Source organism: Scyliorhinus torazame, chromosome 6 (assembly GCF_047496885.1).
Source record: "Scyliorhinus torazame isolate Kashiwa2021f chromosome 6, sScyTor2.1, whole genome shotgun sequence".
Taxonomy (NCBI): Eukaryota; Metazoa; Chordata; class Chondrichthyes; order Carcharhiniformes; family Scyliorhinidae; genus Scyliorhinus; species Scyliorhinus torazame.
The window spans coordinates 307,106,401-307,130,343 of NC_092712.1; the positions used below are offsets into that span (position 1 = coordinate 307,106,401).

Below are 23,943 nucleotides of genomic sequence, written 5' to 3' on the forward strand. Positions count from 1 at the left end.
GACTAAAGCTCCGCCTTCAACACCATAATCCCAACCAAGCTCATATCAAAGCTCCAAAACTTAGGACTAGGCTCCTCACTCTGCAATTGGATCCTCGCCTTTCTGATCCATAGACCGGATAAACAACACCTCCTCCACGATAGTCCTCAATACCGGGGTCCCACAAGGCTGGGTACTTAGCCCCCTACTATACTCCCTGTATACACACGACTGCGTGGCAAAATATGGCTCCAACTCCATCTACAAGTTTGCTGATGACACGAACGTAGTGGGTCAGATCGCGAACAACGATGAGACAGAATACAGGAGGGAGTTGGAGAACCTAGTGGAGTGCTGTTATGACACTAATCTCTCCCTCAATTCCAGCAAAACTAAAGAGCTGGTCATCGACTTCAGGAAGCAAAGTATCATACACACCCCTGTCTGCATCAATGGTGCAGAGGTCGAAATGGTTGACAGCTTCAAATTCCTAGGTGTGCACATCATCAACAATCTGTCCCGGTCCACCCATGTCGACGCTACGACCAAGAAAGCACAATAGCACCTATACTTTCTTAGGAAACTAAGGAAATTTGGCATGACCACATTGACTCTTACCAACATTTACAGATGCACCACAGAAAACATATCTGGCTGCATCACAGCCTGGTATGGCAATTGCTCGGCCCAAGACACTACAGAGAGTCATGAACACAGCTCTGTCCATCACGCAAACCCGCCTCCCATTCAGTGACTCTGTTTACACCTTCCGCTGCCTTGGGAAAGCGAGCAGCATAATCAGACCTCTACCACCCAGCTTATTCACTCTTCCAACTTCTTCCATCTGGCAGGAGATACAAAAGTCTGAGAACACGCACTAACAGATTCAAAAATAGCTTCTCCCCCGCTGTTACCAGACTCCTAAACGACCCTCTTATGGACTGACCTGATCTCTTTACACATCTTCTCTACTGGGTCATACTACACTCCTGTATGCTTCACCCAATGTCTGTTTCTATGTATTTACATTGTGGATTTATGTTTGCCTTTTATATTTTTTTCATGTATGGAATGATCTGTCTGGACTGTACGCAGAACAATACTTTTCACTGTACCTCGGTACATGTGACAATAAACAAATCCAATGCAATCCAGTTGTTTCATGGTCAATGCATTACTTATGCATGCTTAAAAAATCAATTGGTTAAATTAATAACATAATATTCCCTTTGATATATGTTATATCAGATTAATTACCCATTCATCCAATGGCTACGACAAGATCCCAATATATGAAATTGGCTGTGTTTGCTTGTAAAGTAAGTTATTCCAATTAATTATATGTGAAATACTTATTATAAATGAAACATTCAATAACACAGATGGTTTGCAAATTTGAAAGTTCGACTCAAGTCTGAGCTCAACTTGCAAGACAATTTCCATTCTGTTGAAAGGACTGCTTGTTTCCATTTCCTTAACATTGCCCACTTTGTCCCAATCTTAGAACACCCATCACTGGAACTGTGCCTCTGTCACCTCTAGTCTCAACTATTCCAATACTTCCTGGATGGCCTCAAACCTCATAACATCCAAACCTCTGTTGTCTATATCCTGTCCTGCTTGCCCATCACCCCCTTCCTTGCTGACATGTAATGTATCCTGGTCTACCTCAAATTCAAAATGCCATTCTTGTATTTAAAACTTTCATATGTATGTTGACAACAATCAGTTTTATCTCTCCATGAAATCCCTTAATCTCATGACCACTGTGCCTCTTGCCTTCCTGATTGATAGCAAGTCATGGATGAATGAAAACCTTCAACTGAATATATGCATATCCTCTTTTTCGATCCACCAGTGCCAGCAGAGCTTTCAGCCACTTTGGCCCTAATTTCAAGAACTTCGTTTTACCTATAAAAGCTTTCCTAAAATTTTATCAGGAGTGGTCATGTAGTTTAACTCTTATCACTCTTACTTGATCTTGATGTTTCTTGAGTTTTTTTCCTTCTGAGTAAAGCATTGAAAGTAATTTTCCTATGTAAGTTGACTTTACAAATGCACGTTGTTAATGAAAGAGAATACTTCTCTTCATAGAATGTATCCTTATTTTACGAACATTTATAGAAACACAAGAGCATAAATCATAGAATCCCTACAGTGCAGTAGGCCATTCGGTCCATCAAATCTATACCAGCCCTCTGAAAGAGCACCCTACCTAGGCCCACTCCCCCATCCTATCCCTGTAACCCCACCTCACCTTTGGACACTAAGGGACAATGTAGAATGGCTAATCCACCTAACGTGCACATCTTTGGATTGTGGGAGGAAACCTAAGCACCCGGAGAAAATCAACACAGACACAGGGAGAACATGCAAACTCAACACAGACAGTCACCCATGGTTGGAATATGAACCCGGGTCCCTGACGCTATGAGAAAGCAGTGCTAACCTCTGACCCACCATGCCGCCTCATGTAAAGTTATTTTTGTCTTGGAGCAAGTAGTGTAGAATCTGCCCTGCAGTGTAGATGGGCTAAATTCACAGTCTATTATAGCCCAGCTTCTGCCAGAAGCATTTTTGTAATATTAAGTCAACATCAGTTTCCCAGCTCAGATAGTACCAACGACAGAAAACAATACTGATTCATTTTATCCTATGGAACCACGCATTGGGGGACCCTGGAATTCACAGATAAGTGACTGAGTTTACAAAATCACATTGGATAGAACAATTACATTAGAATTGGAAAGACTTAATTTTATAAAAGTAAAAGTATATTCCTCAATCACAACAAAATGTGCAACAGGTGTATATGTAGCCTATTTATCTCAAGGTGATTCAAAAAAGGTGAACAGCTGTGGAAACAGAAAGAAATGGTCTTTGGCGAAGTCAAGGAAATGCGTTCTCAGGTTCAAACAGGAGGCTGAGCTTGCACACAGTCAAGTTCAGTCTGAATAAGTAGCCAGGAAGGAGATCGAGTCAGGCCTAGAGTGCAGAATTTTTCCACAGAACCAAAAAAACAAAACTGAACCAGTTTGTCAATGTAGGGTGAAAATCCTAGTTTAGCCTGGTCTACAAGAGATTTTGCCAAAGGTTGGCAGTTCATGGGGAACAGGACCCTGTCTCCTCCCTGCAGCCTCCTACACCCCGAAACAGGCCTTGGCGATAGAGCAAAAGGTGTGGCACTGGAATAAAAGTGGTCAACTTTGTTCCTGATGAAGTCATTGAGGTTAACTCTGTTTCGCTCTCCACAGTCATCATCAGGCCAACTGCATACTTCCAGTATTTTCTGCTTTTAATTCAGACACACAACATCCAGAGTTTTTTTGCTTTTGCAATTGTTTTGAATATTATGAAAATATTGAAGAGGACATGGTGACACAGAGTACCACTGATAGTCACAAAGGATGTTGATAACTTATGGCCTGGATAATCAGTCACATCTCTGGAAAATATTGTAGATTTGTGCAACACAGACAATGCCAAAGGTAGTTCAGAAATGAACATTTTTCCAGATTAAGCATATAGGAAAATATAAATGGTACCATGTAATGCCTTTTTAGATATATACTCAGTTTAAGCTATTTATTCAAAAGCCGCCCCAGTTATTTTTCTTTTTGGTGAAATGCTGGGAGGTGCGCGGGGGTAAAAGATGTGATGCAGGATACAAAATAATAAAATTGTAAATTCTCATAATTATCTTCAAGTTGGGTAGCGCGGTGGCACAGTGGTTAACACTGGGACTACGATGCTGAGGACCCTGGTTCGAATCCTGGCCCTTGGTCACTACCCGAATAGAGTTTGCACATTCTCTCCGTGTCTGCGTGGATTTGACCCCCACAACCCAAAAGATGTGCTGGTTAGGAATGCTAAATTGCTCCTTAATTGGGAAAAAAAATAATTGGGCACTCTAAATTTCTTTAAAAATAACCCACTGATCATCAGGGGTGAAGGGAAAAGAAGACCATAATGCAAGAACTTACACACAAAATTATCAATTTTCCCATTATCAATCTACACTTATATTTTCTGCCAATCTCATTAGCATGTAAAGTTCAACAAAAACGAGTGAAAATCAGGGGTAAACAATTATGCCCAAGAGCATGCAAAGTGGAAGCTTTTAAATGCGTTGTGTGACTCCGATTAAAGCCATAAAAATGCATGGAAAGGAACATAAAATATGGTGCAGATTTAATTAAATCACAATAAAACACCAGAAAAATGACTATTTCCTGCTGTGTCTAAATTTCTGCCCTTAATTTTATATCTAATGTGAAGCAATGTAATTGCAGGTCGCATGTACAGCTCTTTGGGGGGGGGGGGGGGATGCTGTTTCAGTATAATAAGCCTATATACCTACCCAGTAAAAAAAAAAGGTTTAAAATATATTATTGTGTCTTGTCTTTCGAGACAGTTCTTCACTGTCAGGATAAAGAGATGGCGCCATGCATTAAAATCCTCTTGAGGGCCTGGATTAATAGAGATGAGCAAGCTTGGGATGTGGCATCTGAATTGGATACTTAATATCCAATACTGCTCTATGTATTCCACCAGGTTGAATGCAGGGATTATATAGCAGATGAAGGTGGTTACAAGTCCACATGTTTAGATGTCCAATAAAACAAAAAATAAAATATTGTTACTGCAACTCAACAGAAAATTCTGGAAACTCTCAACAAGTTTTAAGAAGGATTATATCTTATCAAAGTCATAAATGACACATCATATAATTGTGACAATGATAAATTATCTTTCCTCATCCTTTTTCATCTGTCTGTGATGTTTGACATTCTCCTCCTCCTCCAACGCCTTTCTATCACTGTCCAGCTGGGGGCGGGGGGGTGGTGGTGAAAGAGACTGCTCTTGTCTGGTTCCATCCTCAGCTAATTGTAGCCAGGGTATCACTTGCAATTGCTTCTCTTCCCACACCTGCACTGTTATCTCAGTGGCGGCCCCCAAGAATCTACAATTAGACAAATTCTACTTCTCATATAGATGCAGTCCCTCGGCAACATCCAAAACCATAGCGTCAGATGTCACATAGATCAGATGGCTCTACCTAACCACCTCTCTGGACTTCTCCATTGTCGCTAAGTTATCAGATTGCTTAGCCAGCATTGTACTTGAGGAGCAAAATTTTCCTCCAATCAAATATTGGGAAGACTGAAACCATCAAGTTTGGTTCCCTCTCCAAACTTTATTCCCTAGCTACTGACTCCTTCCCCCTCCCTGATAGCAGTTTGAGACTAAAAAAAGTCTGTTCATAATCTTATCATATTTGACAGAGATGAGCCTTCAACCGCATATTTAGACATAACTAAGACCTCCTACTTCCACCTCCGGAACATAATCCGACTTCGTCCAACTGAATTATTTGCTTATCCCTCATTCATGTCTTCATTACCTCTGCCTTGCGCATCCAAGTTTAATCCTCCGCCAGCACTGGAATTCCTTCCCTACACTCTCCTCCTCTCTACCCCGCCATCATCCTCTAAAACATTTCTTAAAACCTACCTCTTTGATGAAACTTTTGGTCAGCTGACCTAATCTTGCCTTACGTGGCTCATTGTCACATGTTGTTTTATCTTGCTGTTGTGAAGCACCTTTGAATGTTTCATGTTAAAGGTGCTATGCACATAAAAGTTATTGCTATACTTTAAATGTTAACTCATTATCCCTCCACAGTGTCTAAATTGCTGTGTTTCTAGCAGTTTGTTTTTGTTTCATACATCTCGTGCTTGCTCTCTCCACCATCAGGTTTCAGAGAGTGAGGCTGCTGTTATTCAACCTCCATTTGGGTGCAGTGTGTCTGCACGTTGTGGTTAAATTGGTGGAAATGCTCATTGTCATTTTCTTGCGTTGTGCTATTCATCTGGTCACTCATTGTGGTCTTCTGGTACTGCTGTCCAACAAAGAGAGCTTAAGCCCAGACATGTTACTGTTTTAAGGGCAGGGAGGTGAGACCTCTTTGGGGTTAGGCTGCTTAAAGGCTGAACAATAGAAATTTAGAACCAAGGAAAGACTCTGTGATAGATTCAGAATCTGATACCTGTGTCATGTACCTTTGGTCCAAACTTGGACAAAAGAGCTGAACTCTAGAGGTGACATGAAAGTGACTGCCCTTGACATCAGACAGCATTTGACCATGTGTGACATCATGGAGCTCTACAAAACTGGAGTCAATGGGAATCGGGGAAAAGCTCCCCACTGGTTGGAGTCATACCTAGCACAAAAAAAATGGTTATAGTTATTGGACATTATTGCAGGAGTTCCTCAGAGTAATATCCGAGGCCCAACTATGTTTAGCTGCTTCAATGACCTTTTCTCCATCATAAAGTCAGAAGTAGAGAATGTTCTGATGATTTACAGTGTTCCACACCATTCACAGCTCCTCAGATACTGAAGCAGTCCATGTCCATATGCAGCATAGAATCGTTCCAATGCAGAAGGAGGCCATTTGGCCCACTAAGTCCGCATCAACCTTCTGAAAGAGCACCCTATCTAGTCCCATTGCCCCACCTTTTCCCTGTAACTCTACCTAACCTGCACATCTTGGCACACTAAGGGGCAAATTAGCATGACCAATCCACCTAGGCTACACATCTTTGGAATGTGGGAGGAAACCAAAGCACCTGGAGGAAACCCATGCAGACACAGGAAGAATGTTCAAACTCCACATATACAGTCACCCAAGGGCAGAATCAAACCTGGGTCCCTGGCATTGAGAGACAGTAGTGCTAACCACTGTGCTGCCTCTCGACCTGGACAGCATTCAGGCTTGAGCTGGTAAGTGGCAAGCAACATTTGTGCCACAAAAGTGCAGCCAATGACCATCTCCGACAAGATAGAATCCAACCATCGTCCCTTGATATTTAACAGCATTACCATTGCTGAATTCCCCTCAATCAATATCCTAGGGGTTATCATGGACAAGAAACTGAACTGGACCATCTATATAAACACTGTGGCTACAAGCACAGGCCAGAGGGAATTCTACTCCGGTGACTCACCTCCTAACCTCCAAAGCCTGTCTACCATGTAAAAAGCACAAATCAGGAGTCTGATGGAATGCTCTCCACTTGCTTGAATGAGTGCAGCACCAACAACACTCAAGAAATCTGACACCATCCAGGGCAAAACAGCCCACTTGATTAGCAGCCAATGAAACTTGGTCAATTAGGTGGATTTTAGGCAAATCTTAAAGGAGAATAGGGACATGAAGGGGCAGGGTCGTTTAGGGATGTAATTCCAAAGTGTGGGGTCCAAAAGCTGAAGGCACAGCAGCCAATGGTGGTGCAAAGGGGGTGAGGTAAGGAGGTGAAACACAAGGTGATAAGAATTGTTCGACCGCAGTTCTCACAGTATTGTAGGACTGAAGATTAGAGTGTGGCAATATCATGAATGAATTTAAACATGGAGGATGAGAAGTTAAAATTTGAAGCACTGCTGGACTTGGAGCAATGAAGGTGAGGGAGCATGGAGGTGATGCATGATTGAGACTTGATGTGGGACAGGAAACAGACAGCAAACCTTTGGACGAGCTGAAATTTAGAGAGGACGCAGGGGGCAACCAGAAAAGCATTGGAATTATCAAGCCCACTCCACCCTATTCAAGTTACAGGGTAGGTTTCACGGCACCAGAATAGCAGAAAATCTACAAAACATTTGTACAGTTGTTTTAAACTTAAGTCTTGTGGCTCTTTTCTCTACCCGCTAATTATTGTGGAAAATCTTTCAAGGTTTTTGAGGCAGAATTGAAGATGAGGATAACACCTCAGTCAGAAGATTATGCATTCAAGTCCCACCACTTAAGCACACAAGTGTAAGCAATAATAAGAGAATGGTGTACTGTTGGAGGTGCCATGTTTTGGATTTGATGTAAAACTGACTCCCCTTTTGCCTTACCAAAAGGTCCCATGACACCATTCAAAGCAAAGTGGTACTTAATTCCCCAGGTTGCAATGAGAAAGTAACAGTAGTATCATGACATTATGGAGTACAATCCTGCTTCAGGACCTGTCATAAAGCTGCAATTGCAGTAAAACAGCCAAATACCAAGCAGTGCTTATAAATCATAACTTGTATTTCTGCAATAGAGGCCAACTGCCATAATTAAATATTTATAAGTTCAAAACTGCTTTATGAATGCTGTATTCTAGGATCAACATAAAATCAAGGGGAATTAATCTTCCCTCTTGCACCTTGAGTGGGTCGAGAAGTGCAATGATGCAAAACGGTGGTTGCACCACAAATCAGTACAATAGATTTTGTGATAAAAAAATTGAATTAACAAAACAGACAAAATACACTGCAGTGTATAGGCTGGGACAGCATTGGGAAGAACATTCAACAATCCAGGCCACCACCAATGACATTGTGGTTACATTGAAAGCTTCATCATCACAAATTAAAACGTGTATGACACTTGGGAAATTCAAATGAATTATTAAAGAAAATGTAAAAACTGAGGAAGAGTCATCCCATTGGGATGGGTAAGAGATGTTGGAGGACAATCTGAAATATAAAGCTAATCTTAGTAATGGTGACCATGACAGCTATTATCAATTGTTGTAAAACCCAATCTGGTTCACTGATGTCTTTCAGGGAAGGAAATCTGCCATCTCCACCTGGTCTGGCTTACAAGTGACTCCTGATGCATAGCAATGTGGCCCTCTACAATAGCCGAGCAAGCCATTCAGTTCAAAAAGGCACAAGGGATGCACAACAAATGCTGGCTTTGCCAGCAACATCCACACCCATTCAAGGATTTTAAAAATCAACCACAACAAATGTTACAGTGGGCCAATATTCCAGTATTAAGTTTTGTACTTGTGCACTATATTTTAGTGATTTATGTACATGGACACCTAAATCCCCGAATTCCACAGCTCCTTGTCCTTCACCATATGTCTTTCCCCATTTTATGACCATTGATGCAAAAAATAAATCAATCCTTGGCTTCTTCCTTTTTCTCATTTACAAATTGTCCCTCAGTGATATAATTCATGGGCATGGAATCAGTTTTCTTTAGTATGTGAATTGACACAGATTCACATCTTCATGACTGCCTCTATCTGTAAATTGAACACTGGAAAGAGAAAAGATCGACACCAACCTATTTGGTTCCCATTATCATGACCTTGTCATTAGGTTCTACAGCTGCTCATGCAGGCTGAACTGATGTGCAAGCCTGTGTTTGACCCAGGGCGAAGCATCAAATTGCAAATACTGATAAATACCAACACAACTTACTTTTGCTTCTGCAACACTGACCACCTCAATCTCATAATTTAACTAGTTTGAGGCTGGACTTCTTCAATGCCCTTGTTGTAACTCCGGTGCTCATATCTTGTCCTGCACTAGATCCACCTCCCTCATCTGGCAATTCTTTCAAAATCTTGCCCCACCCACCAAGACTAAACGCTGGCATTCCCTCCCTAAATCCTTCTGTTGTACTACTTTGCTCTTTGCCCCAAACATTCTCATGCACTGTTCATTCAACTGCGATGTTAAAGCACCTCATTTGCATCTTCCACAATTGCTTTTCCCCACTTAAACGAACATTAAAGACATTGAGATACAGGAGCAAGTTTTGCTGGAGTGAGACATCTAGACATCTCATGGCATGCCTTGCTATTTAGACTTGCTCACGCATATTTAGATTTTAACATTTTTACACACAAAGGTTGCTGACACACTGAGGTTTAAAGCACATTTAAGACCTTGAAATTTGTACCAATGAGATTTAAAGATTAAACAAAAACCGAGGAAGGACTGAGAGAAATGGTGAATGCGAGCAGATAAATTCAATACTAAAACAGGTGAAGAAAAAAATGGAGAAGGGAAAAAATAGGATTGAGAGAGGTTAAAAAAGACAAAAAAGGAAAAGTCAGAAATGTTTTGACATTTTAAAAATGTTCTAAAACAATTGACAACCTTATAAATTTGAGACTCCACACTTACAATTATTCACTTTCTGAGTGAGAGAGGTTGGTCATTACCAATTATCATGTCATCAAAAGGATGATGTGGAGATGCCGGCATTGGACTGGGGTGAGCACAGTAAGAAGTCTTACAATACCAGGTTAAAGTCCAACAGGTTTGTTTCAAACACTAGCTTTCGGAGCACTGCTCCTTCCTCAGGTGAATGAAGAGGCATACCTCTTCATTCACCTGAGGAAGGAGCAGTGCTCCGAATGCTAGTGTTTGAAACAAACCTGTTGGACTTCAACCTGGTGTTGTAAGACTTCTTACTGTGATCAAAAGGATGTTTAGTAAATACCAGCTGTGACAAGTTTTATGGCCAATTAATGTGGGCTATCAAAGGCCAAGATGTCAGCCTCCCCACCTGTATTCCCAGATCCTCCATTAGCTTTCACTGGATATTGCTTCGTCACTACAAGTTGCTGACCGTTTTGTACATTAACTCTTTTTTTAAAAAAAAACATTTTATTGAAGGCATTTTAAATATATACATAATCACAAAAATACAAAAGTCAACCACGGCAACACGTAACAACACTGCCCCCCCCCCCCAAAACCAACAATAGCCCCCACTCATCCCGCTCCACCCTGGTACCCGCCTCTCTTTTCCAACTTATCAACCCCCCCCCCCCCCACCCGATATCCCTCAATCACTCACTCATATCCCCGCCTTTGGCAGCTCTGGGTCCCGCCAACACAGCAAAATCCGTCTCCAGGCTATCAGGCAGGCAAAGGCCAAGACGTCAGCCTCTCTCCCCACCTGTAACTCCCAACAGTGACCACAATTCGGTGGCGTTTACGTTAATGATGGAAAGGAATAAGTATACACCGCAGGGCAAGAGTTATAGCTGGGGGAAGGGCAATTATGATGCCATTAGACGTGACTTGGGGGGGGGGGAAAGAGAAGGTGGAGAAGTAGGCTGCAAGTGTTGGGCACACTGGATAAGTGGGGCTTGTTCAAGGATCAGCTACTGCGTGTTCTTGATAAGTATGTACCGGTCAGGCAGGGAGGAAGGCGTCGAGCGAGAGAACCGTGGTTTACCAAGGAAGTGGAATCTCTTGTTAAGAGGAAGAAGGAGGCCTATGTGAAGATGAGGTGTGAAGTTTCAGTTGGGGCGATGGATAGTTACAAGGTAGCGAGGAAGGATCTAAAGAGAGAGCTAAGACGAGCAAGGAGGGGACATGAGAAGTATTTGGCAGGAAGGATCAAGGAAAACCCAAAAGCTTTCTATAGGTATGTCAGGAATAAGCGAATGACTAGGGAAAGAGTAGGACCAGTCAAGGACAGGGATGGGAAATTGTGTGTGGAGTCTGAAGAGATAGGAGGGATACTAAATGAATATTTTTCGTCAGTATTCACTCAGGAAAAAGATAATGTTGTGGAGGAGAATGCTGAGCCCCAGGCTAATAGAATAGATGGCATTGAGGTACGTAGGGAAGAGGTGTTGGCAATTCTGGACAGGCTTAAAATAGATAAGTCCCCGGGACCTGATGGGATTTATCCTAGGATTCTCTGGGAGGCCAGGGAAGAGATTGCTGGACCTTTGGCTTTGATTTTTATGTCATCATTGGCTACAGGAATAGTGCCAGAGGACTGGAGGACAGCAAATGTGGTCCCTTTGTTCAAAAAGGGAAGCAGAGACAACCCCGGCAACTATAGACCGGTGAGCCTCACGTCTGTAGTGGGTAAAGTCTTGGAGGGGATTATAAGAGACAAGATTTATAATCATCTAGATAGGAATAATATGATCAGGGATAGTCAGCATGGCTTTGTGAAGGGTAGGTCATGCCTCACAAACCTTATTGAGTTCTTTGAGAAGGTGACTGAACAGGTAGATGAGGGTAGAGCAGTTGATGTGGTGTATATGGATTTCAGCAAAGCGTTTGATAAGGTTCCCCACGGTAGGCTATTGCAGAAAATACGGAGGCTGGGGATTGAGGGTGGTTTAGAGATGTGGATCAGAAATTGGCTAGCTGAAAGAAGACAGAGGGTGGTGGTTGATGGGAAATGTTCAGAATGGAGTACAGTCACAAGTGGAGTACCACAAGGATCTGTTCTGGGGCCGTTGCTGTTTGTCATTTTTATCAATGACCTAGAGGAAGGCGCAGAAGGGTGGGTGAGTAAATTTGCAGACGATACTAAAGTCGGTGGTGTTGTCGATAGTGTGGAAGGATGTAGCAGGTTACAGAGGGATATAGATAAGCTGCAGAGCTGGGCTGAGAGGTGGCAAATGGAGTTTAATGTAGAGAAGTGTGAGGTGATTCACTTTGGAAGGAATAATAGGAATGCGGAATATTTGGCTAATGGTAAAGTTCTTGAAAGTGTGGATGAGCAGAGGGATCTAGGTGTCCATGTACATAGATCCCTGAAAGTTGCCACCCAGGTTGATAGGGTTGTGAAGAAGGCCTATGGAGTGTTGGCCTTTATTGGTAGAGGGATTGAGTTCCGGAGTCGGGAGGTCATGTTGCAGCTGTACAGAACTCTGGTACGGCCGCATTTGGAGTATTGCGTACAGTTCTGGTCACCGCATTATAGGAAGGACGTGGAGGCTTTGGAGCGGGTGCAGAGGAGATTTACCAGGATGTTGCCTGGTATGGAGGGAAAATCTTATGAGGAAAGGCTGATGGACTGGAGGTTGTTTTCGTTGGAGAGAAGAAGGTTAAGAGGAGACTTAATAGAGGCATACAAAACGATCAGGGGGTTGGATAGGGTGGACAGTGAGAGCCTTCTCCCGCGGATGGAAATGGCTGGCACGAGGGGACATAGCTTTAAACGGAGGGGTAATAGATATAGGACAGAGGTCAGAGGTAGGTTCTTTACGCAAAGAGTAGTGAGGCCGTGGAATGCCCTACCTGCTACAGTAGTGAACTCGCCAACATTGAGGGCATTTAAAAGTTTATTGGATAAACATATGGATGATAATGGCATAGTGTAGGTTAGATGGCTTTTGTTTCGGTGCAACATCGTGGGCCGAAGGGCCTGTACTGCGCTGTATTGTTCAATGCTCTATGTTCTATATCCTCCAAATATCGCTACCTCCGGACTTGGAGCTACCTCTAGCCCCAAAATCTTTGATATCAGGTCCAAAAATCCCTTCCAAAACTCCCTCAACCTCGGACATGCCCAAAACATATGTACATGGTTCGCCAGCCCACCCGCACACCGCTGTAGAAGCCAGGTATTTCGAATACAACTAGTATAGGTAAAAGATAGCTGTTTAAGCATAAATGTTGAGCCCCAGTTTTAATACCCATTTATACAGCATAATTCACTTTTACTGAAGTCCGTTGTTCTGGCAAATGCATATTTTCAAAGACAGTGTGACATTAAAACAGCAAGATAATTTGACACTGCTTGTGCTAATTGTCAAGGACAGGGACTGAATACACAGCAACATTGTTCACAATGCAGATAACAGCTGGGTCAGAAAAGCTGATGTTGCACATTGAAGATGGACGGCTTGCCATCAAATCAAATGTGTTTGAGTCTAACCCAAACCAATTAGGATTATATTGGGGTGTAATTAGACGACTTAAGACAGATATGAAAGTGTATAACTAAAAAGTTTCTCCCCGCCATTTTGGTTTTTATTGTCTTTGAAGGTGTGTTGTGCTGTGTTGTCTTTCTGTTAGTTTAGTCAATTTTGTCCTTTATAGTCTCCAGTTTTGTTTTAGTGTTTAGTTTTTAGGTAATTGTCTTTGGGGGTTCTGTCAGCCTAACAGTCTGTGTCAGTGATGTTAGTCCACTTTTGACTTTGAGTTTGAGTTTAGCTGAAGATTAGCTTTCTCTCTCTTTTCATGTTTCATTGCCAGACTTTGACCTTTTAAAAGTTACTTTCGAGCTGTCTGCCTAAGCAAAGAAAGATAATGTCTGTAATTCTCTGAAAGCTTTGAATTGTCTACGAATTGCCTTTTAAATGACTTTCAAATTGTAATCAAGCGACTACAAATAAAACAATTCTTTTTGGCACCCGAGGAGTTTATACTGCAAATTTCTGCTGAATTCCAGTATTCGCAAAGTGCTACTGATAACCGAATAGCAGAGATGATATAAATTCCTTCAACTATACACAGTCGAATAATACAAGGAATCGAACAACTTAACAGTCTAGAAATAGTACAAATCTTACAACTTGTCGTATTGCGCCAGGACTTGATTCATCAACTAAGCTTCCCCCAAACTTGGCGTAGTTCGACAGGTTAAGATTCCCATAAATTTAAGATTCCTTCATTCTCCACCCCCGAAAAGAAATGACTCATCCTGGACACCGTCATGTGGACTCTATGCACAAGCTTAAATTGGATACGACTTAAGTAGCACACGACAAGGACGCATTCACCCTCTGCAGAGCCTCCGTCCACATTCCAACCCCTACGCCGCCCCCCCTCTCCAACTCCTGCTCCCCCTTGCGCCTGACCTCGTCCACGGGAGCACATTCCTTTTTCATCAGCTCCGCATGCACGTCGACAACCTTGCGCTCCCCAATTTCATCCTCGGACAGAACCATATCCTGCAGGACCGGAGATGGCAGCGCCGGAAAGGACGAACTTCCTTCCTAATAAAGTCCCTAATCTGCAAATACCTGAACCCATTCCCCTTTGGTAACTGCTACATCATCTCAAGCTCTTCCAGGTCTGCAAACTTTTCTCCCTGAAGTACTGTGGAAGGGAAATTAATGAGTTGCCAACTTAGAAGCATGCTGGGAAATGTTTGACTGCTTTTGAACGTAAATAAGTAGGTCAGGTAACAAACAAATACTGCTTAATATTTTGGTCTCGGCCTTATAATGATAACACATTGTCCTCCGAAAGATGACAAAATGTGTACTCAAGTTGTTTTTAGCCAACGGCAAGAACATACGTACTATGTATTTCATCTTACGTACTTTCCACGGTCTATATAATATAAACATGGCTGTTTACTTCAAGCTGTTATTTCAGACTATAAAGATATGCTTTCTTCAATCGAATCTCAGGGTGTGGTGGACTGGCTATGCAGCCAGAACACTCTCTCTCCGCAAAATATTTGTGTAAATAAATTTCCTTAAATCGAACCTCGAGGAATGTGTCTTTATTATAATTTCCACGACAAGTACTCTATCCCCACCTCTGGAACCTTGCATCCAACACCTGGTGGCGCAAACCTATAATTGTCACAGCAATATGCCTTCCAATCCAAAGCTCGGTCAACACTGGTTTGAAACCATCAGTGCTGATACCACCACCGGATTCGTGGAGTACCGAACTGCCGAGAATGGTAGGGACCCAACAACAGTGCCCTCAAGCTGGTCTCTTTACATAAGGCCTCCTCCATCCATCCCAAACTGACCAATCCTCATCCACGGAGGCTTCCCCACCCACACAAACCTCAAAATCAACCCATTCATCTTCCTAAAAAAGAACTTAGGAACAAAAATTGGGAGGTTCTGAAATACAAAAAACTTCATCTTCACCGTCTGCACCCGCCTCACCGGAGATAATGGCAGCACATCCCACTTGGTGCTCGCCTTCATTGACTCCACCAGTCGCTTCAAGTTCAGCTTGTGCAGCGGGGCCTAATTCCCCGTCACCTGTATCCCAAGATAGCAAAAGCTCGCCCCCACCACCCAAAACGACAATTCCCCCCCCGCCTCCTCTCCTGTCCCACTGCATTAATTGAAATGAAATGAAAATCGCTTATTGTCACAAGTAGGCTTCAAATAAGTTACCGTGAAAAGCCTCTCTTGACAAACCCATTGAAATTCTTTGAAGACGTAAATAGTACAGTTGACAAGGGAAAGCCAGTCGATGTGGTATATTTGGACTTTCCGAAAGCATTTGACAAAGTCCCGCATAAGAGATTATCGTGCAAGATTAAAGCACATCTTATTGGGGAAAGTGTATTGATTTGGATAGAAAACGATTTAGCAGAAAGGAAACAGAGTAGGAATTAACAGGTCCTTTTCAAATTGGCAGGCAGTAGCTAGTGGGGTGCCACAGGGTTCAGTGTTTTTACACTAACCCTCAGGATTTATTTGCCTTACAGGCTTCTACACAAGCTCCGAGATCCAGCCACTAATTTACTCGATTATTTCAAATCATATATCCCCAAACTACTGCAGATATCCTCTGGCCTCTCACAAACCAATGCCGCTTTAACTCTGTGACTTTACCGAACAGCAATCCGTTCTTGTTCCCAGTTTCCTCTGCTCTATGCTGGCCTTTAGATAACTGGTGCTCCTTGGTATGGCTTTTCTTCTAGCAAGGCCAAGAGATATGACCCTTTCTAGCCTTCGAACCAACAGCACATTCTAGCTGACCCTTTCTAGCCTTCGAACCAACAGCTGCCTTCTCTCTCACTTCATCTCGTCAACTAAAACTAAGAACAAAGGAAAGCCCTTGCATCTGGGAAGTGGCCCGGCTAAGCAACACCCTATGCATATGGCTCGTTTATTTTTCATATTGTAGCCCTAAGTGCTATAGGACAGCAGTCGGAACCCCACATATACAAACACCTTTTGAACTACAGGTTTCCCTCCTCTTTCTCCTCAGATGACATAAAGACATGGAGACAGATCCACACGCAGGCAGACATATTCCCATGTTATAACAGTGACTATAGTTCATTAGCTGTAAAGCAGTCTTGGGTGCCTTGGAGTCGTGAAAGGAACTATATGAATGCAAGTCTTTATTTTATTGACTCCTGGTCCTTAAAATGCCTTCATTCCCATTTTTGGGTTGAAATCCCTGCATGGCCTCACCCTTCCTCCTCCTCTCTGTAACCTTATCCTGATGAAGGAGCTACACTCCAAAAGCTCATGATTCCTAATAAACCTGTTGGACTTTTAACCTGGTGTTGTAAGACTGTGCTCGCCCCAGTCCAACACCAGCATCGCCACATCATAACCTTATCATGCCCTAGAACCACCCCGAATCTCTCATCTTGTGTGTCGCCCGCCCATTCCCCTTTTCAAGAGCCCTCTTAAAGTCCCCCTCGCTGGTCGCCGTTCCTAACACCTTCTCTGGGCGGGAGGCATTATTTCAGCGCTCGGTCAGGCGTTTAAAACAGGCGAGTCAAACAAATGCAAGTTGTTTGCGCGAGACGCCGGCTGGCGGGTTGGTGATGGTCACTTTTACGTAACCGATAAAAAAGAACATCCCGGGTGAAAGGGGGAGGGAGAAGAAACGTGTTTCGGTTTTTCTTTTACCTATAATTGTAACTGGAAAACTTCTTGCTTTCCTTCAACATCGTCCTGTATAAGGACAACACCTGACTGCTTGCGGGCACCGCCATCTTCCTTCCTTCCTTCGGTCTTTGCCGTGCAGGACCCGGGCGGCCGGGCGCGCGCGCCTGAAATGGAACGTTGTGCGGGCAACGGCCGTTCCACAGAACCCTGAACCGTTGGGGATTCAAAAGCGGAGACCGTCCCGCTTCCACCTTGCTGAGCCGAAAGTCCGATTCACCGAGCACCTGTGGGTTTTGTAAAAGCTCGTTTGCTCTCTCACTCGCCGCTGGCAAGCGAGCGTCGTACTATTTACTGGCAGTTCGGGGGGCGGGGGCGTTAATTTAGGAAGGGACGCTGTCAGGTTTTTTTTATTTGCAAAGAGGTGAGTGAGCTCGTGAGAAGCTGCTGCTGTTGGCGTGGACGTTAAGAGCACAGGGATAACCGGTGGGGTTCCTTTTTAAAAAAAAAAAGAAATCATTGCAAAGGGGAGTTCTGTTCAAATTCCGGCCTGCAAAGCGAAAGAGACGCATGTCGTGGAGCCATGTCTGATCTGGCGTGTCGAGGGTTGCAGCCTATTGCAAAGTTTCTCTTCATTCGAGCAGCGCCTGTCAACGAATATCAGGCTTTTGCTCTTGCTTTATACGCTGGCAGTTTTGAGGGACCCCCTCCCCCTCCGTCATTTCTGACCCTCCAGCAACCTGCACCACAGTGAGGGTGAACCGAAAGCGATCAGTGCGAATACGGGAAACCTGAAAAAAAGAAACAAGAACTGGAGGGGAGATGAGCAAAGTACCTCTGCGTGAAAACTTTGCTCCCTCCCCCTCTCCAGCTCTTGTTTCAGGCATCGGCGGTGATCATTTTTAGTTCATGTTGATTGGATTCCCCAGGAACTTTCCAAAAAGCAACATTGCAGTTCAATGTCAGGGTTGTGGGGATAAAGATACGGCCTGAGACTAAAAGCAACCTACTGCGGATGCTGGAATCTGAAACCAAAGAGAAAATGCTGCAAAACCTCAGCAGGTCTGGCAGCATCTGTAGGGAGAGAAAAGCGCTAACGTTTTGAGTCCAGGTAACCCCTTGTCAAAGCCCTCTTTGTCCGCTTGTCACCTGGACTCGAAACGTTAATTTGTTTCGCTCCCGACAGATGCTGCCAGACCTGAGATTTTCCAACATTTTCTCTTCAGCCTGAGACTAAATTGGTTGGCTCTTTCAAAGAGACAGCACAGGGAGGACAGGCTGAATCATGGATACTTAAAATGATCTAAAACAAATAAACTATATGTTAAAACAATATAGGGAATTCACTAGCACAGGCGTTTTTGAGGCCAACAACTCATGCTTTCCGAAGGAAACTGGAGGAGCATCTGAGAGAAAAAAGTAGAGTAAAAGGATAGCCTGAAACATTGAGATGAGGCAAATGGAATGGGAAGAGTCTTCAGTGGCTCGTTTCTCTGCCATATATTCTATGTTTTGCCTTTTGAATAGTCTACAGGTCCTGTAGATACGGTAGCACAGTGGGTAGCACTGTTGCTTCACCGTGCCAGGATCCTCGGTTCGATTCCCGGCTTGGGTCACTGTGCGCACGTTCTCCTTGTGTCTGTGTGGGCTTCCTCCGGGTGCTCCGGTTTCCTTCAACAAGTCCCGAATGACGTGCGTGCTTGTTAGGTGAATTGGACATTCTGAATTGTCTCTCAGAGTACCCGAACAGGCGCGGAATGTGGCGACTAGGGGCTTTTCACAGTAACTTCATTGCGGTGTTACTGTAAGCCTAATAAAGATTATTAAAAATCAAAGACAACTTGTTCAAAATATTGATCAGTAAGTTTGAAAAAAAGAGTTTCCCTTCACGTTCTCTTATGAGGTCACACCTTTCGAGTATAGCTTTTTGATCTATAGTTAGTTCATATTAAATATTTGCTACCTTTGTGATCTAACATGGCCACATCAAGTTGATGTGACAGTCATAATGGTCTGGCGTCATTATTACGGAGTATGAATTGTGGTAGCATCGATAATAAATGACTTCCAAGTGAGTTGTGAGAAAATCTGCTCTTGAATAACACAAATTAACAATATACTTAGCATCTTTATACAATTGTACTGAACACCCCATTTATGCCCAAGACATGCTACTAACCTTTTCCCAGGAAACCTTTTTTCAAGCCCTTCTGTTGCTTCATAATATGCTTATACACTGCATCAAGCCATAAGCAATGAAGGTTATTCTCATGTCTTTCTGGCTTAAAGATGTGAATCTAGCACATTCCTGCTGCTGACGTTGACCTGCACAATGACAAAAATGACCTGATTTAAATAGGTACTTTGAAGAAAGCAGAATTTTCATCCATTGTTAAGTAAGGACATATTTCAGCATTGTATGTTTTACAATGATGCAGCCCAGAAGTAGGCAATTTGGCCCATCATGTCAGTTCTTGCTTAAAAACAGTGTGCTGAAAATACTTAGCAGGTCAATGAAGAGGGAACAGAACTTTATCTTTATTATTGTCACAAGGAGGCTTACATTAACACTGCAATGAAGTTACTGTGAAAATCCCCTAGTGGCCGCATTCCGGCTCCTGTTCGGGTACACTGAGGGAGAATTCAGAATGTCCAATTCACCTAACAAACACGTCATTCGGGACTTGTGGAAGGAAACCAGAGCACCCGGTGGAAACCCACGTAGACATGGGGAGAACGTGCAGACTCCGCACAGAAAGTGACCCAAGCGGGAATCAAACCTGGGACCCTGGTGCTGTGAAGCAACAGTGCTAACCACTGTGCTACTAATTATGTTTTTCACTCCATAGGTGTTGCCAGACCTGCTGAGTATTATTATCACTTTATGTTTTTATTTCTGATTTCCAGCATCCACAGGTATTTTGTTTTTATTATTATCCCAGCCCTGGCTGTTTGGTAGAACTATTCACGCCCCTGCTCTTTCCCCATAGCCATGGAATCTTTTTTCCTTCATCTATTTATCCTGTTGAATCTAAAAGCAAAATAATGTGGATGCTGGAAACCTGAAATAAAAACAGAAAATGTTGGATAAACTTTGTAGAAGGATCAATGGTAACATTAACTATATTTCTCGCTCCACAGATGCAGCCGGACCTGCTGAGTTTATCCAGCATTTTCTTTTTTTTTTCCCTATTCAATCTTTCAGACAACCCATTTCAGATAACAACAACTTAATGCGTGAACAAAAAGTTTCCTCATGCGGCCTCTGGTGCTTTCGCTAATCATCTTAAATATGTTTCCAATGGTTACCAACACTTTTGCCTTACTCTGTCAAAACTATTCTAGATTTTGAACACTTTTATCAAATCCCTTTTTAGCCTCCTTTGCTCCAGTCACTCCACAAAATTTAAATCTCTCATGCCTGGTACCATTCTAGTAAATCGCTTCTCTCAAAGGCCTTGACACCCTTCCTAAAGTGTGATGCCCAGAACTGAAAACAGCAGATCACAGAATCCCTACAGTGCAGAGGAAGGCCATTTGGCCCAACTAATCTACACTGAATCTCCGAGAGTGGACCCTTACCTAGGCCCACTACTCTCATCCTATTCTTGTAACGTCACCTAACCTTTGGATACTGAGGGGCAATTTATCATGGCCAATCCACCTAACCTACACATCTTTGGATTGGGAGGAAACTGGAGCACCCGGATGAAAGTCACACAGATACGGGGGGGAAAAAGTGCAAACTCCACACAATTACCTAAGGCCGGAATCAAACTCGGCTCCCTGGTTCTGTGAGACAGGAGTATTAACCACTGTGCTACTGTCCCACCTAACTAGTCTAACTGTTTTATAAAGGTTTAAAATAACTTTCTTGTTTACATACTCTATTCCACTATTAATAAAGCGAACGATCCCATATGATTTTTTAGCATCCTGTTCAAATTGTCCTGCCATTTTCAAAGATATCTGCACATACACACCCAATTCTCTCTGTTCCTGCCTCCCCACATTTAAAATTATTCCATTTAATTTGTATTCCATCTTCGCATTCTTCATACCAAAATGCACTTTTCTGTATTGATGAGGATTAGGCCAGTTTTGTGCAATTGTTATTAAACTGGAGCAAAAGATTTGCACTCGACATAATTTAAACTTAAATTCCATGATATTTTGGCTAATTGCACTGAAAAACCTCACGTAATCTAGCATACTGCTACCTATTAACTTTAAAATATTGCTCCTTATTTGAAATCCATTAATAGTATTGCAACACCCTTCTCAGCAATAACCCAAACCCCATGTTTCAACTGTATCCTCTGGTGTTATGGCTGGTTTACTATGTATGTCTCCCCACCCCAACATTTCCATGGTTGGCAATAGATGTTTAGATAACTCTGAAATCCTCTTCCTGATACCTTCTGCCTTGCTACCTCTTCACTTGGGGAAGTATCCACCGAGTACCATGTCATTGTCAGTCATTACTCAAACTTCTGTTGCCCATCCTACTCTGATCTATGGATAGATACTATTGTCAGGAAATGTAGAACCTATTAATTAAAAGGTGTTAGAAACGTGTCTAGCATTTAGAATGAATGAATGAGGAAGAAGGATAGATTGCCTAATATCCTTAGTTATTAACTTCATTCTTGAATGAAATTCAATTGACTAAAACAAACAATTTCAAATGTCACCCCCTTCTGCTGTTGTGGTGTTTGGAGCTGATAGTTTGCTGCATATTTCATAACTCTCATTAGCCTTGGGTTGCCTTAGGTTGAAAGGTAAGAGTGAAGCCCAGAATGTGGCTTGATATGTGGCATGGTGAATATTGACTTGGCATGAAGGTGGAGATTAAAACTCATTTCCAGTTGTGGGAGAATCTTGCCCATAGTAGATAATTTGTCGCCAACCATTCTTGCCTTGTTAAAGGGAGTACTAGTATTTGCATTTGTTAGCAATCATCTCAAATGCAGTTTACTCAGGATATAAACTATTGCCATTGCATAACTGTGAGAAAACAATAGTTAATTGAAAACTTCAAAAACAATTGTTTTGCATTTTCTTTCTGTTTACTATCTGTAAAATGTTTCTGCAAAACACAAATTTCATTTGCATAATTAATAAATGTAGAAGTAACAAGGCAGGGGGAATTTGGAAAATAATTTCACACTGCATGGTAAGCATTTTAATTACTTTCAGTACAAATTGTACCAGGTGACTAGTTTTGGCAAAGTAATGGATTGATATTTTGGGCTGTAATCACAGTTTTAATAACCCAGATTTATGTGGTTATAATGATGGCAAAGCTGTCTTGGTTTCACCATCTTTGAAATCACTGAAATTGTCAGTAAATTATAGCATTTGCACTTTGCAGTTAAACTGAGAAACCCAGAAGTCAATGTCTGTAATTCCCCAATCCTTCAGTGTGTGCTGTTGAAGTCCTTGAAGAAGGAAGTCAATGAGAAATCACTGATTTGATGTAAACTTTCACTTTTACTCGTGTCCTCACTGCAAAAAAACTCTTGAAAATGTTACACCATGTTGAATAAGGCAAATCCTGGATTCTTAATGACGTACTATATCATAATTATTGCTGAAAAGCTTATCTGGCCTGATATTAAATTTCTCCATTTCACACAAAATCCATAGATTTTTAAAATACTTTTTAAACAAGTTTATTTGTGATATTTCAGCCTTTAACTTAATCCCATTTGTTTATGTTGTAATCTTTTAATTTTTGTTAACTTATTTAAAAAATAATAAAACCTACTTGTTACCTCCTGGTTTGCTGTATGGGAGAATTCTTCAACCAGATTAGTTTCTTAGTAACATCACTGTTGCTGGGTGCCAGGGATTCACATTAGCTGACTCCAGAATTAAATTAATGTCAGGAAAGGTGAAATCATCACCACAGATCTTTGTGGGAAGATTTCTTCGAGGTCAGTGGCACGTGTTGTCTTTTTGTTGCTGGTCACAAAATCTAATCTTATAAAATTGGATCAGACGTTCTAAGATGTTTTTGAATGATTAATAACTCCAATATTCCTCCTAATTCTTTGTGTCCCATTCACTTCAACCCAGCAATTTGGGGGAGTGATCAGGGTACTTTTTACACTTTAATTAGTACAAGTGTAAGATCTATTTGGACTGATATAATATTGTCAAAAGATACTGCTTAGCTGGAGGGTACTGAAAGCTGCCATACTAACAATTACTAAAGCCACTGATTCAACCTTGCATGACTAGTGGCGCTGCTCTATGACACAAACTCATCACCGATTTGAATCCCTGCCAATTTGCAAAAATGGATGTTAGATCCATCAAAGCTGCTTCTGGTGAAGTTCTGTAACAGAGTAACACTGAAAGGGCTCATTTCTGCAAAAAAGGATCCAGTTGTCCACGGAGGTTATTTAAAGCATAAATTGAAGGGATGATCGAGCCAGCCATGATTAAAACTGTTTATTTTCATTTTCAGAAAAGAATTTCTGCAGTCAAGACAGACACAAAAAAGGTACTTTTTCCACAAAATGTTATTCCCTCCATAATGATGAAGAGTGCATTTGGTAACTTGTCGAGAGAGAAATACTGCTGCATTTGTATGAAGATGACTTTACCTGTTGAACTTAGAATTAAGTGCTATCACGGTTCAGAATTGAACAAATCTATTTATACTGGCTGACGATCTGAGGAAGTATGGCTGGAAACTAGTATATATGGACAGCACAATACATAGACTTTTCAGTCCATCTGCAAGTTCTAACAGGTTATAGAGCGTAATAGTGAATAATAACGTAGAAGTTACAGGTTTTTCTAGAAA

At 42.2% G+C, this 23,943-nt stretch overlaps 2 protein-coding genes across 12 annotated transcripts in view; one reads left to right on the top strand and one right to left on the bottom strand.

Annotated features, from left to right (window-relative positions):
* LOC140425572 (LYR motif-containing protein 4-like) overlaps positions 1 to 17,303 on the bottom strand; it is a 245,330-nt gene extending 228,027 nt beyond the window's left edge. For all 4 annotated transcript variants that reach the window (XR_011947895.1, XM_072510019.1, XM_072510018.1 and 1 more), the window contains exon 1: positions 17,151 to 17,303. Coding sequence is in view for 3 of the 4 variants with exons in the window: in XM_072510019.1 (XP_072366120.1) it covers positions 17,151 to 17,236 (86 nt within the window). In the remaining variant the exon portion in view is untranslated. The remainder of the gene's footprint in view (positions 1 to 17,150) is intronic.
* The window catches only part of fars2 (phenylalanyl-tRNA synthetase 2, mitochondrial), a 612,336-nt gene continuing 605,297 nt past the window's right edge, over positions 16,905 to 23,943 (top strand). For 2 of the 8 annotated variants that reach the window (XM_072510008.1, XM_072510015.1), the window contains exons 1-2: positions 17,407 to 17,550; positions 23,602 to 23,637. The gene's annotated coding sequence lies outside the window, so the exon portion shown is untranslated. Of the gene's footprint in view, positions 17,012 to 17,268; positions 17,613 to 23,600; positions 23,638 to 23,943 lie in introns of those variants that run through there. The other 6 variants (XM_072510013.1, XM_072510016.1, XM_072510012.1 and 3 more) reach the window with 6 other exon arrangements.